This window comes from Elgaria multicarinata, chromosome 2 (genome assembly GCF_023053635.1).
Source record: "Elgaria multicarinata webbii isolate HBS135686 ecotype San Diego chromosome 2, rElgMul1.1.pri, whole genome shotgun sequence".
In the NCBI taxonomy this organism is placed as follows: Eukaryota; Metazoa; Chordata; class Lepidosauria; order Squamata; family Anguidae; genus Elgaria; species Elgaria multicarinata.
The window spans coordinates 49220735-49233069 of NC_086172.1; the positions used below are offsets into that span (position 1 = coordinate 49220735).

At 39.4% G+C, this 12335-nt stretch overlaps 1 protein-coding gene across 1 annotated transcript in view; it reads left to right on the forward strand.

Annotated features, from left to right (window-relative positions):
• Positions 1-12335, forward strand: part of LY75 (lymphocyte antigen 75) — a 71303-nt gene that overhangs the window by 32266 nt on the left and 26702 nt on the right. Inside the window, exons 13-20 of the mRNA XM_063116497.1 lie at positions 34-176; positions 1197-1278; positions 2772-2843; positions 5068-5191; positions 6859-6894; positions 8516-8691; positions 10126-10187; positions 11237-11313. Coding sequence (XP_062972567.1) covers positions 34-176; positions 1197-1278; positions 2772-2843; positions 5068-5191; positions 6859-6894; positions 8516-8691; positions 10126-10187; positions 11237-11313 — 772 coding nt within the window. The remainder of the gene's footprint in view (positions 1-33; positions 177-1196; positions 1279-2771; positions 2844-5067; positions 5192-6858; positions 6895-8515; positions 8692-10125; positions 10188-11236; positions 11314-12335) is intronic.

A 12335-nucleotide genomic window follows, 5' to 3' on the forward strand; every position in this document is an offset into this window, starting at 1 on the left:
CTCATATATATATATTTGTTTTCCTTTATAAAGTTCTTTCATAAGGAAAGAGTGCTGAGAACCAGAACATGGGAAGAAGCAGAGAGATTTTGTGAGGCTCTGGGAGGACATCTTCCTAGTTTTAGCCACTTAGATGAGATGAAGGAGTTCCATACGATACTGAGAGAAATCATCAGGTAATATTCTTGAGATGCTGATATTCTGGTGGAAATCAGTTGATGTCCACATCTGCCTTCATATTTTTATGTCAGTAATGTAACATTTGTTATAAGGTAGGTGAAATAGTGACAAAATTTCTTAAGGGCAGTCAAATAAATGGTCTTAAATTACATTCTGCAAGGGAGGAAAAATGTCAGCCTCTTAACCCCCACCCCCTTGTGCTTTGGCTAGGGGAAGAGAGAGGGAAAGGATCCACTGAGTGAGTTCAGATGATCATGGTGGGGGAAGAAGCCATTGCATAATCTCCCATGAAATAGCACGGGTTGCCATGTCCGAATCTGGCGCACAGCGTGACGGGGGTAGCTTCATAGCCACCCTGCAACTCTACTACACATCATGGGTTGTAGGGTCTGTACAAAGCCACCCCTGCTGGGCCCCAGGCCACATTTAGACAACACACTAAACTGCACTGCATTGTGGAGGATTATGCAAATGATGGTTGCACGAGCAGCACATGTGAGGGGAGGGAGAGAAGCCACGATGGCTTAAAAGTAAATATCTTAATATGTCTTAAAAGTAAACGTCTTTCGAATTTATACATCCAGATCTGAATCCTGTGCAGATGTTCAAAGTGTTTGCATGGTAAGGGACAGGGACTGCAATGCCCTCCACCATAGCATATATCCCACCTCATTTTGCAGCTGGTTGAGTGGATTTTTGGAGAGACATACATGCCTCGTGCCCACTGCATGTAGGCCAAACCCACACAAACGTTATGCCTCGATTTTGTAATATTCTAAGGAATATATACTGTGGGCTTTATATGTGTAAGTTCTTATGGAAATATTAATTTGAATAAACAGATGGCTAGCTCAGAGAGAAGCATAGCAGATGAGTACAACAACTATTTCCCACCATGCTAACAGTTTGGAAGTCTGCACAGGGCTATTGTCGTATATGATGATTGTGATCAAATACTCAAGGATTAAATTGTGTTGAAAAATCCCCTTGCATTTAAATGCTCTTCTTATTTGCAGTGATGACAGATGGGTCTGGGTTGGGCTGAATAAGAGGAATCCAGAATCTCTAGGATCGTGGCAGTGGAGTGACAATAAGCCTGTAAGTTGAATTGTTGACCACAGCAGTAACCAAACATCAAATCCTAGTTGGGAGAATGTAGCTGAGAATGTGAAATTGGACAGTTTTAAAAGCATATTTCATACTTGCAAAATATTCTTAAAAGCACAGCAATTAACCCATGAATTGCCTGTTATGTACAAACCGAGTTTTAGGTTCTTTTGCTGCTACAGACTAACACGGCTATTTATGTGGATATTTTTAGCATATTTTGTCAGTGGGAATCTTTTTAAAGTCTTTTTAAAATTTAAAAACTAAACCATTGCTATTTTACTGTTGCTTTGTACAAAAAGGATTGCAGGACTGTATTGCAGTCATCACTAATGGGGCACATGATGTTCACCTGCTCCCACAGAGGACTCGGCTCCACCTCTCAGTTTTCCTGGAATATCCCTGACTGCTTTTGTCGTGGTTTTTCCAGCTCTTTCGCTTCCATTCCGAAGAACATTTGCGGTGCCCACCCACCCCCCTTGCAAGGTTGTTGCTGTACGCTTGGAGTTCCAGGCTCAGCGAACAGCCAATCAGCTGTGTGGAGCGTGTGCATGGGTATTAGAGGTGTGCAGGAGTAGACCTGTCCGCCATTGCCACATGTTTTGGATGGGTATCAGTGTATTTTACTGCCAAGTGTGTGTGGTTGTTTTTTTAATACAAACATATCTCTTCTCAGGAGTGCATATTCAACAGAGTCCCTATCTCCCTCAAGAGTTGTTGCATGTCTGCACTTGTGCACATGCACCAGTGATTTTTAAAAAATCTCTGCCCCGTAGCCATGTCATCTGCCCAGCACTGCCCACTTCTGCTGATCCACATGCGCAAGCTCCATAACGGAGCACACATGGTCCCGCAACAGCACTCCTGAAATTGTGGTACACATCAGTGCCATGTGCCCCGTGAGTGCCGATTGTGGAAGCAGGGGACATTCAGAAGCATCCCTCTTCTGTGCTGAAATGCCTACAGGTGTAGATTACCGCCCAAAGGGAATTATTTTGTTTAGAAATAATCTAGTATTTCTTACGTGTGTACTGTCTCCAAAGAACACGTCAAAGTTCCTATCCACAGGAACAGTTTTAGTAATTTCTTTGGAGGAAATGGATCTACAGGCACATTCCGTATTGCTCTGTAAAATGAACGGAAACCCGTATGTGAGGGAGCCTTACATGTTCATAGGAGTGTGCATGGAGCTCTGGATGATAATCAGCGACTAATTTTAACTATATATCAGAATGTGATATTTCACTTCTTCAGTAAAGGACTATGTTAATATGCATTTTTGGAATATAAACTTTTGGTGAAATCCACCGAAGCACAATTGTACTTTGGTGATTGGTGGATATGAACTCCCCCCTCCCCCCCCCCACATATTATACCATGATGCCACTAGGGCACAGCAGCTGTTGCTGCTACAACTTTCTAATTCATGTGAATAAAATGCAATTATGTAATAATTTGTACTTCTGTTTCTTTTCTTTGTATAGATGTCTACTGCTGTAATGCCGCCTGATTTTAGAGAAGATGATTACGAAACTAGAGACTGTGCAGCCATCAAGGTGAGTTGAAGTAGTTTTGATAATTATGACTTGAATGCCATTTTTCTTGGTGGAAGGGTGGGATACAAATCAAATAAATAAGGCTGCAATACTGTACAGGCTTACCTAGGAATCAGTCAAGTTGCAGTCAGTGGGGCTTATTTCTGAGTAGACATGCATAGGATTGCATTGTAACTTCTTAACAGAATAATGTGGAAGTACTTTGTGCTATATATTAAATGTAGAATGAGTGCTGCAGCTTTGTCAATGTGAGGTGCCATTTTTAGCTTACTGGTAAGCAAAAATAAGACATTTTTGGTTTACTCGTAGGTCATCAGTGATTTCTCCCAAGTCTTCTTACTACCATAGACATGCAGTTATAACTTAGAGATCAATCCTAAGAGGGGTTCCAAAGAACTGCTGACGTGTACAGGCCACAGTGGGAGGTGTGTGGGATTCAGTCTTAGAATTCCTTGTTGCATATAGTTCTTTGTTGTTGTTTCCCTACACACCTGTCCCCCATTGGTTCCAGAAGGGGGAAATTAGTTGTCCCAGCTCCAGGTAGTAACAGTTGAATAGAAAAGGAAATTTCAGCAGGTGTTATTTGTGTGCATGCAGCACCTGGTGAAATTCTCTCTTCATCACATCAGATAAAGCTGCAGGGGTCCTGCCCTCTTTTATATCTGGTCAAGAGGGCAGTGCTCCTGCAGCTTTAACTGTAGTGATAAAAAGGGAATTTCACCAAGTGCTGCATGCATAAAAATGACACCTGCTGAAATTCCATTTCTATGCAACTGTTAAAGATACAGGAACCCTGTCCTCCTTTTCATATGGTCACACTACATTTAGGGAGTGGGGCATGCAGTGCAGACCCACCGCCTAACATTATGCATAGTACATCACCCCCACCACAGGCATCCACACAGATGTGTCTGAAAAGGGGAAGCCTAGGCACATGAACCTAAGCTCCAATAGCTCACATATATCTATTATACACATATGCACACATATATATTATGTATGTGTGTATGCATCTATATCTACTATTAAAAAATAAATAAGGTTGAAATCCTGTAAAGTTTTCCTGGGAGTAAAAATGCTTAGGGATTGCGCTTAACAGTGCATTTCCAAAGGTATCTGCTCAGAAGTAAACCTTGTTAAGTTTAATGGGGCTTAATCCCAGTTAAGTGTGTATAGGGTTGAAGACTAAATATGTTAAACTTGTAAAGGTTTGTGCTTTATCTTGCCAAAACTCAATAAATGTTGCCATTCCAACAAAAACATTTTTTTGGTGAAAAACAGGAGAAGCTAATTGCCAGGAGAAAAGTAGAGGCGGAAGGGTGCTTAACTCTCTTTTTTTACTCATCCACCCACCCTTTTCCCCATTAGGGTTTGAAAGTTACATTTCTAAGGGTAAATCTTATTGCCCCTGTTACTTACCTGCTGAAAAGTGCCAACGTTCAACACTCTTTTTGTACAGCAAACAACTGCCTGTGTTTAAGCACAAGTGTTCTTGCATAGTATGTTGTTTATGCTTAGGCTTTAATCCTGAGTGCAGTTATTTGGAAGGAGGTCCCAATGGACACAGACTTCTTATATACAGTCCACCAAATAGCTGTACCTCTTATCCAGTGAAAAGTCCAGCAGAAAGAGAAAAAAAAATGGTATTTATTAACAGCTGAGTTAGGCTTCAATCCTGTGCATACTCATCTGTATGCACAGATAAGTATGCACATACTTATGCACATACTTATCTGTATTCAATCCTGTGCATACTTATCTGTATGCACAGATAAGTATGCACATACTTATGCACATACTTATCTGTATTCAATCCTGTGCATACTTATTTTAACTTATTATGTTAAAATACTTATTTTAACACTGAATTTTAACTTAAATTTAAATTTTACTGTTTTAACTCTGTATTTTAATCTCATATCAATTTTGCTGTGTGGTTTTATCCTGGTTGCGCTTTTTATACTGTATTTCGTAATTGTGTTTTTAACCTGTTGGGTGTTTTATTGTGGTTTTAATTTTTGTGAACCACCCAGAGAACTTCGGCTATTGGGCGGTATAAAAATCTAATAAATAAATAAATAAATAAATAAATCTGAGAGAATGTCCCATTGAACATAGTGGAACTTACGTGACAGTAAACATGCATGGTGTTGCGTTGCACATGCAGGAACTCGTATTGAATATACCTACCTGTTTTCATTGTTTTTATCTTGCTGTTGTGCAGACTCTTAGAGCAATACGGCGATCAGTGTGGTCTTTTTATAATTTTGATGGCAGAGAAGAGGATTTCTACTTAAAACCTTTCCATTGTGATGCAAAACTTGAATGGGTATGCCAGATCACTAAAGGTAAATTTCAGTCACAAGCATTTACCTCTCACACCAGTGTGGTGTAGTGGTGAGGATGTTGGACTAGGAGTTGGAAAATTAAGGTTCTAGTCCCCACTCGGCCACGGAAGCTCACTGGGTGACTTTGAGCCAGTCACAGACTCTCAGCTCAACCTACCTTGCAGGATTGTTGCTGTGAGGATAAAATGGAAAGGAGGAGGAATATGTATGCCACCTTGGGTTCCTTAAGGAGGAAATATAAGGTGGGATATAAATATAATAAATAAATAAATAAATCCTATGCATGTTTACTTAGCAGTAAGTTCCACTATATTAAATATTGCTTACCCCCAGGTAAATGTGCATAGGATTATAGCGTTAGGCTTATACTTTGCATTTGTATAAGTCTTTACTTGCATTTGTTCAGTACGTCAGCATGAACTGTTGGCCCAGATGTCTGCAATCCTGATTCACGGGGTTCTGAAAATGTAATATAATTTTCTTTTAGATAGCAGTTCTTTTCATCCAAGATTGGGGGCTATTTTTATACCAGTGATGTTTATTTTTTATTATTTTCCATGCCTAATTTACATTGGCTAGAGAATGTGCATTCAATATAAAACGACTCTCTTACACTTCCTGTGCCACATTACCAGCATTCAGCAGGAGAGCCAGCCGTACCACTGGGAAAAGTGAGGCTGCTGCAGCAGGATTTGGGCACCTTTGATGGCAGCTATTAAATTGATTGTCATATGGTTAGTGTGAAGAAAGTGTGCTGATTGGACTCTCTACCTCAAACAATGAAACGTTTTAAGACCAGCATTACCAATTGATACATTCCATAGTAAAAGCTTTTTTCTAGTATGTTGGAAACAAGACTTTACAGAAGTTGCACAATGGCTGCTCAAAACAGCAGCCTCACACAGGAAGATGCTTTATACGGAGTCAGACCACTTGGTCCATCCAGTCCAGTATTGACGACACTGACTGGCAGCAGCTCTCCAGGGTTTCAGGCAGAGATGCTGGGGATTGAACTAAGGGCCTTCTGTATGCAAAGCAGATGCTCTGTCCCAATGAGCTTCAGCCCCTACTGGTTGCCTCTGCCCCCTACTGATTTTCTCTTTATTTTTCTCCTCTCTGGCCAGTAATGTGTATTAAAATAAAATGCATAGCATGATGCCATTATGCTCTTTTTATTAGAGGGCCTGACTGCTCTACTCGTTTGGCTGCTACTTGCAAGGCCAGGGAAGCTTTGGATTCTGATAACATCACATCACACACTTTATACAAGTCTTTGCAAGAGCTGTATTGTATATTCTTGATCAAATAAATTTTGGAATTGGAGAGTTTTGCATTGGCAAAAAAGGGACGTCTCTGAGAAAGTCGTTCTTAGGGCTCCAATTGCCTTTTAGAACACAGACATTCCTGCCTCAGCATCTTACCATTGTTTAAAAGCTGTTCAAGATCCTATACATATTATTTTTGACTCACTTTTCTTTCAAACTGTAGTTCTATTCGTGTTTGTACGTTTTAATATTATTGTACTGCTTGCACATTTCTCGTAATGAGACAAAGCAATTCCACGCTCTTTGTTTAATGATGTTCTCGAAGATCTCTCTTTTCCTCCACCCTCTTCTGACAAAGAGAAAATCAGCATGCCCAATGACAATTTCTTCTCACCTCAACAGGAAGTACTCTGAACATACCAGAATGGTATAAACCAGGTAAGCTTTCCTACAGATTGTTTATTAAGGTGTTACCCATGCATAGGGCTGTAAAGTGTGAGTGGTCTCAAAATGAAGTCTCTGGCAGCTCGACCCAGGCACCTTACTTCCTGCACCCTCAGGGCAACTTGACAGTAGAGGGAACTGTTGGCCTGATCTCTGCTACACTGCAGCAAGCGCTGCTTTCTGCCCAGCAGGGGTCAGGTGACGTTAGGAGCCAATAAGCTTCCGTGAAGCATTATATAAATGCTTATTCTGGCAACTGCTCGTAAGCTGACCTGCTGATTCCCTGCGTTGTCCCCAACTGAGCCATCTGCCTAACCCCAGACCAGCAGTCATGACAGAGACTATGGGCCTGTTCAGAAGATACCTTAAACCCTGCTCGTTAAGGGTTTTGGATAAGCAGCAGGGTTTAAGGTGTCTTGTGCAATGCGTTTTGCTAAACCCTGCTCACTTACTAACCATAGTCAGACCATCTGCAGCAAGGTTAGCGGCTCTAACTGTGGATTAAAGTGTTATGTGTGACAGCACAGCTTGTGGTTAGTGCTAACCCCAGAGAACTGCAGTTTCGCTATCCACAGAGCCTGAAGTATCATCTGAACAGGCCCAGTGTTTAAGGGGGCCTACAGTCAGACAGCAACATATACTGCACATTATGTAATATAATGGGTAATATAGTGTATGTAATATAGTGTGTAATATATATCAACCTCTTTCATAGCACTAGCTGAAATTCTATACAGAATATAAAATGTAATATACTTGGCCACCAGTAGCCAACTGAAATTTGAAATAATCTTATACTACTTTGTGAAGAAACTTGAATTTCAGCTTGGCATGTTTTCAGGGAAAATAGTAGAACCATCAATGACCAACTCTTCCTGTAGTCCTAATTGTTCATGGATTAATTGTTGTAAAACGCCCAGAGAGCTTTGGCTGTGGGGCGGTATATAAATGTAATAAAATAAATAAAAATAATAAATAAATAGTAAGTTAAGAGGCCAATTCCATTTGCTATAATAGAAAGTGGGAATTGTAGGTGATATTGAACCCAGTTTTATAGGTCAGAATCAAAATCACATCTCTCAAATGGATTGGTCATAGAATTACTGTCATTCACCTTGATCCACACAAGATTATATGTATGTTCCTTTTTTGTGGGGACGGAATGGAATCCTTTAGCCCCTTCTTCCTCTGTAGAGCTCATATGCCCTGACTAGTATAGCTCATGTTGCTCCTCTGATTGACTGCATAGCAAAAGGTGGTTGTTGGGGCCAGCACAGGTTATGCTGTCCCCATATTGTGGCTATATTTGGGGATACCAGGTCAGGAATTGGAGAAATTACTGTGCAGAGCAAGCTTTATTACCATGGGTTGAGTCAGCAATGACTCAGTGCTGCTGCAATGAGGAGTACTGCTCTTGGGGAAGCATATTCACATTGTTCTGCTGTCAAATTGGAATGTTTAGTACATTTATGCCAGTATTTTTAGATACTGGCACTCAGTCTCATTGTGGCCACTATTAGTGGAATATTCCAGAGTTATGAAGTTTAGGGGAGGAAAATGGGTGCATATAATGTTTTATTTAATATAAATGTCGTTTGGCTTTCTTTCTTTGTAGATGAAGTTGGAATTCATGGGCCAGCACTGAATATTGATGGGTCTGAATTCTGGTTTGTGCCAAATAAGAACTTGAGCTATCAAGAAGCAGCTGCATACTGTGCTAAGAATGGAAGTGACTTGGCTTCTGTGACCTCTTTCATAGCACTAACGGGAATTCTGAACAGAATAGCAAATGTAAGACATTACTTTTTATCTCGGATAGCTTTTATTGTGAAAAAAATATCTGTGCCAAAATAGTAAAATCTTTTCAATTATTATTATTATTGTTGTTGTTGTTGTAGCCATCAAAGGCTGCTGTGAGAAGTATGATATAGTATGTCTGGGAGCCGATAGAGCCAATGTGTTTTTGCCTGCATTCCATCTTGTTCTTCTTTTCCAGCTTTTCCTCCAATATAACAAGGGTGCAGAATAAGCTTAGAGAGTAAAGCAGTGAATGCCTAGTTCTCATTAATTAGAACTATGTTTACTTGGGGCTCATTATTTAAGACTAGTCTGATGTGTCCAAAGCACAGGGAAAGGATTGGGAGCAATTAATAGGGTTAACCTTGAAAACCTTACTGCCTGGAGTGCAGGAGAAAGTTCACTAAACACTGCACCAGGCAATTTGCCTAATATCCAATTGAGTCAGCAATGGTCAAAGAGCCCAATTGTCCTAGTGGATGAGTTGCCACCACACAGAGATTTCTAAGTAGAAGATTGTTGCTTTACAACAAGGAAATATTGCACTGCATTTGAAAAAATGAAAATTAAAACCATTGGTTGCATGCTTTGAGCTACTTGCATATTATTGAGAAGCCTGGATTGCAAGCGGGATGTGTTCATAATGATCTAATCATATAAAAGGCACTCGCTTGCATTGTTTTGTACTTTACTGTTCTGCATTATTACCGTAATGAATGATATATGACAGTCTGTCCTTGAGGTTAGAGAGACATGAATGAGGGTCACCATGTATAACTCCGTAAAAAAATAGTCATCCTGTTCTTACCAGGGGGAGTTGTTGAGATGCATTCTTGGCCACTACCACTGTTTGACATTCTGTCACCACTGATGTTGTCCAGAAGTATGACCAAGCCTCATTGATAAATTATGTTTCAATCTTAAAGCACGCTAGCTATGGTTTTCATTTTTTTTTAGTGAATATAATCCACAATCTAAAACTCCTCATAAGCGTTTATATTGCAATAAATTGCACTATGAGCTCATAAATAGTTTCAGAATGGTTTATTTCCAGATAATTCACTGCTGTAAGCCTCACACTTGCCATTATTGCTATGGTAGTGGACATTCTGTTACGACTGTGTTGAAGGCTAGGATCTGTTGAATGTCAGGGCTAGGAAAGAAAACCTGAAAGATTATCTCACCTTACTTCCCATGCTAAGTATTGTTTATGTATATAAACATCTCACTCCAACATTTCATTAGACCTAAGCTTGCCTTAAAAGGATTTATTCAGGTGTTTTTTTTTAATGCAAATACACAAGTTTGTACACTTTCATCTGGAAAATTGCTCCACTACTTGTTAGATCTGAGAAATACTTTTCAATATTTAGTCTATGAGATGTAATATTGCATTTGATGTTAACACGTCTCCTTTTGCTTTTGCAGTTATCAAATGAGAAGCAGAGTTGGTGGCTGAAATACATACCTCCTGCACGCTATCATTCATTGTATGTAGAACCATCAAAATCTATGTCGTTCTAAAGTTCTTTTGTTAATGATCTAGTAATTTGAAAATGTTATAGTCATGGGTTAGATAGTGGAGCTATGAGTCTCAGGATTTATTTATTTTATTTATCTTTAAAATTGCATACCACCCTTCAAGCTTATTTCCACAGTGGTTCACAAAGGAATAAAAAGCCATGGACTGCTATTTGCATGGAAGGTGTCTTGTTTAGTTTGGCCTTTAATATAGTTGCAGATACATGTAGAAAGCACACTAGATGAGAAATTCAGAAAGGAATGGTGGGTGGACTTTTTTTGCATCATGTTTACAGATGATATATTACTATTAGGAATTGAAAACACAGTAAAGCAGAGAAATAAACATCTTGATGACACTTAACAGGCCTGTAAGCAGATAAAGGAGAAATGTAAATAAAAATAGTGTATAAATGCAAATAAGGAGAAAATGTCTAGCCCTTTAACTATTTTCTGTTTGTGTTGTTATGCATGGAAAATTTAAACCTAAGTAAAAACTAAGGGTTGAATTTAGACTTATTCATACTTCGAGTAGACCCACTGAAATTAATGCAATTTAAGTTAGTCAGGACAACTTAAGTCCCATTGATTTTAGTAGGTCTACTCTTAATTATGACAAGTCTGGATCCATCCCAAAGGTTATAGAGGATCACGAGCTTGCAGCAAGCTTGTGTATGTCTACTCAGAAGTAAGTCTCAATGAGTTCAGTGTGACTTACTTTCTAGTAAGTGTCTATTGGATTCCATCTGTAATATCGGTGTGGCTTTCAAGACATGAAATGTAACAGAATCCTCATTATTGAGTAACTGACTTATTGTGCTCAGTAGCTACAGAAAAAAGATGCCATCTCCATATCTTTACTGTGGCTCCAAACCTCTTGCACATTATGACAGATGCAATCTAAGCAAGCTTACAGAACTCATTTCTTACCTAGCTTTCTTGTGTACCAATAACAACTGAAATGCTAGTTACATTCACCATTTTTTTTAAAAAAAATTGATTTCTTTGTTGTGTCTAGTTATTCAGTGTTTTCATACTATCGTGAACGACACTTCAGGGATTGTTGGCATGTTTCTTATCAAAGCTGGTACAGAGGTAAGGTGGATAATTGTTTATTTTTAAAATAACTTTTTTTTTTTTGCTTACAATTCTTAAGAGTTTTTCTATCTGAGAACGGTTTATTGTTTTCAGTTAGACTTTTTTGTTTTTTAAAAGACACGCTCCCTTCCCTGCTTTGTTTTTAACTGTGTGGAAACAGAGAGCTGCTTCAGATATTAAAGACAATAAATACAGAGGTGGCAGTACTTGTTTGTAATGTCTGAAGCCAGTGTTATGTTCAGAGTTCATGGAAGCTGTAGATGTAACTATGACTTGTGCAGCCTTTGTCTGTAAGATCGTTTTCTAACATTACAAGTAGGCACCAAGGAACAACAGGTGAAATGACTGTGCAGGTGGCTGGCATAACTTGTTTACACCGAATTCCCAGATTTTAGACTGCAAGCCCCAGCCAAGCTGCCCACCTCCTTCCCACACCACTTCCTTTTTTTTTATTTTATTAGTTTTCCACATTAATTAGACATACAACATTACAATAAAGAAAACATCAAACAACTACTACATACATGTTGAATAAATGTTTTTTTCTCTTTTTTAAAAAAATTTTTTTTTATTAGTTTTCCACATTAATTAGGCATACACCCACACCACTTCCATTGTCCTGCAAACCCCAGCTGTGTGCAGGGGAATAGATATCGCCCGTCTCCAAGTGGAGATAATAAAATGATTTGCACTCCTTGTTATCTCCAGTTAGATATTGGAGATAATTTGAGGATTCCTTTCCCAGGTCAGGAGACGGGGCTCATCAAGGGGGTGCAATACTCAACAGCCAGATTGGGCAACCCTGCAGGTTGGAGGTGATCCTCTCCTGATCTATTCTAACTGGCAGCATATTTTCTTCGTGGTTTTCTTTGCAACACATAGATGGATTTTGCACCAGCACACAACCTCCATCAGAACTTTCTAGGGCTGGAAAGTTAGGCAGGAAAGCCTTCCAATGAATGCCTAGACGGCGGCACTGTTGCCTTTCCCCTCAGTTTCTAAGTGTAATTCTTTGTGTG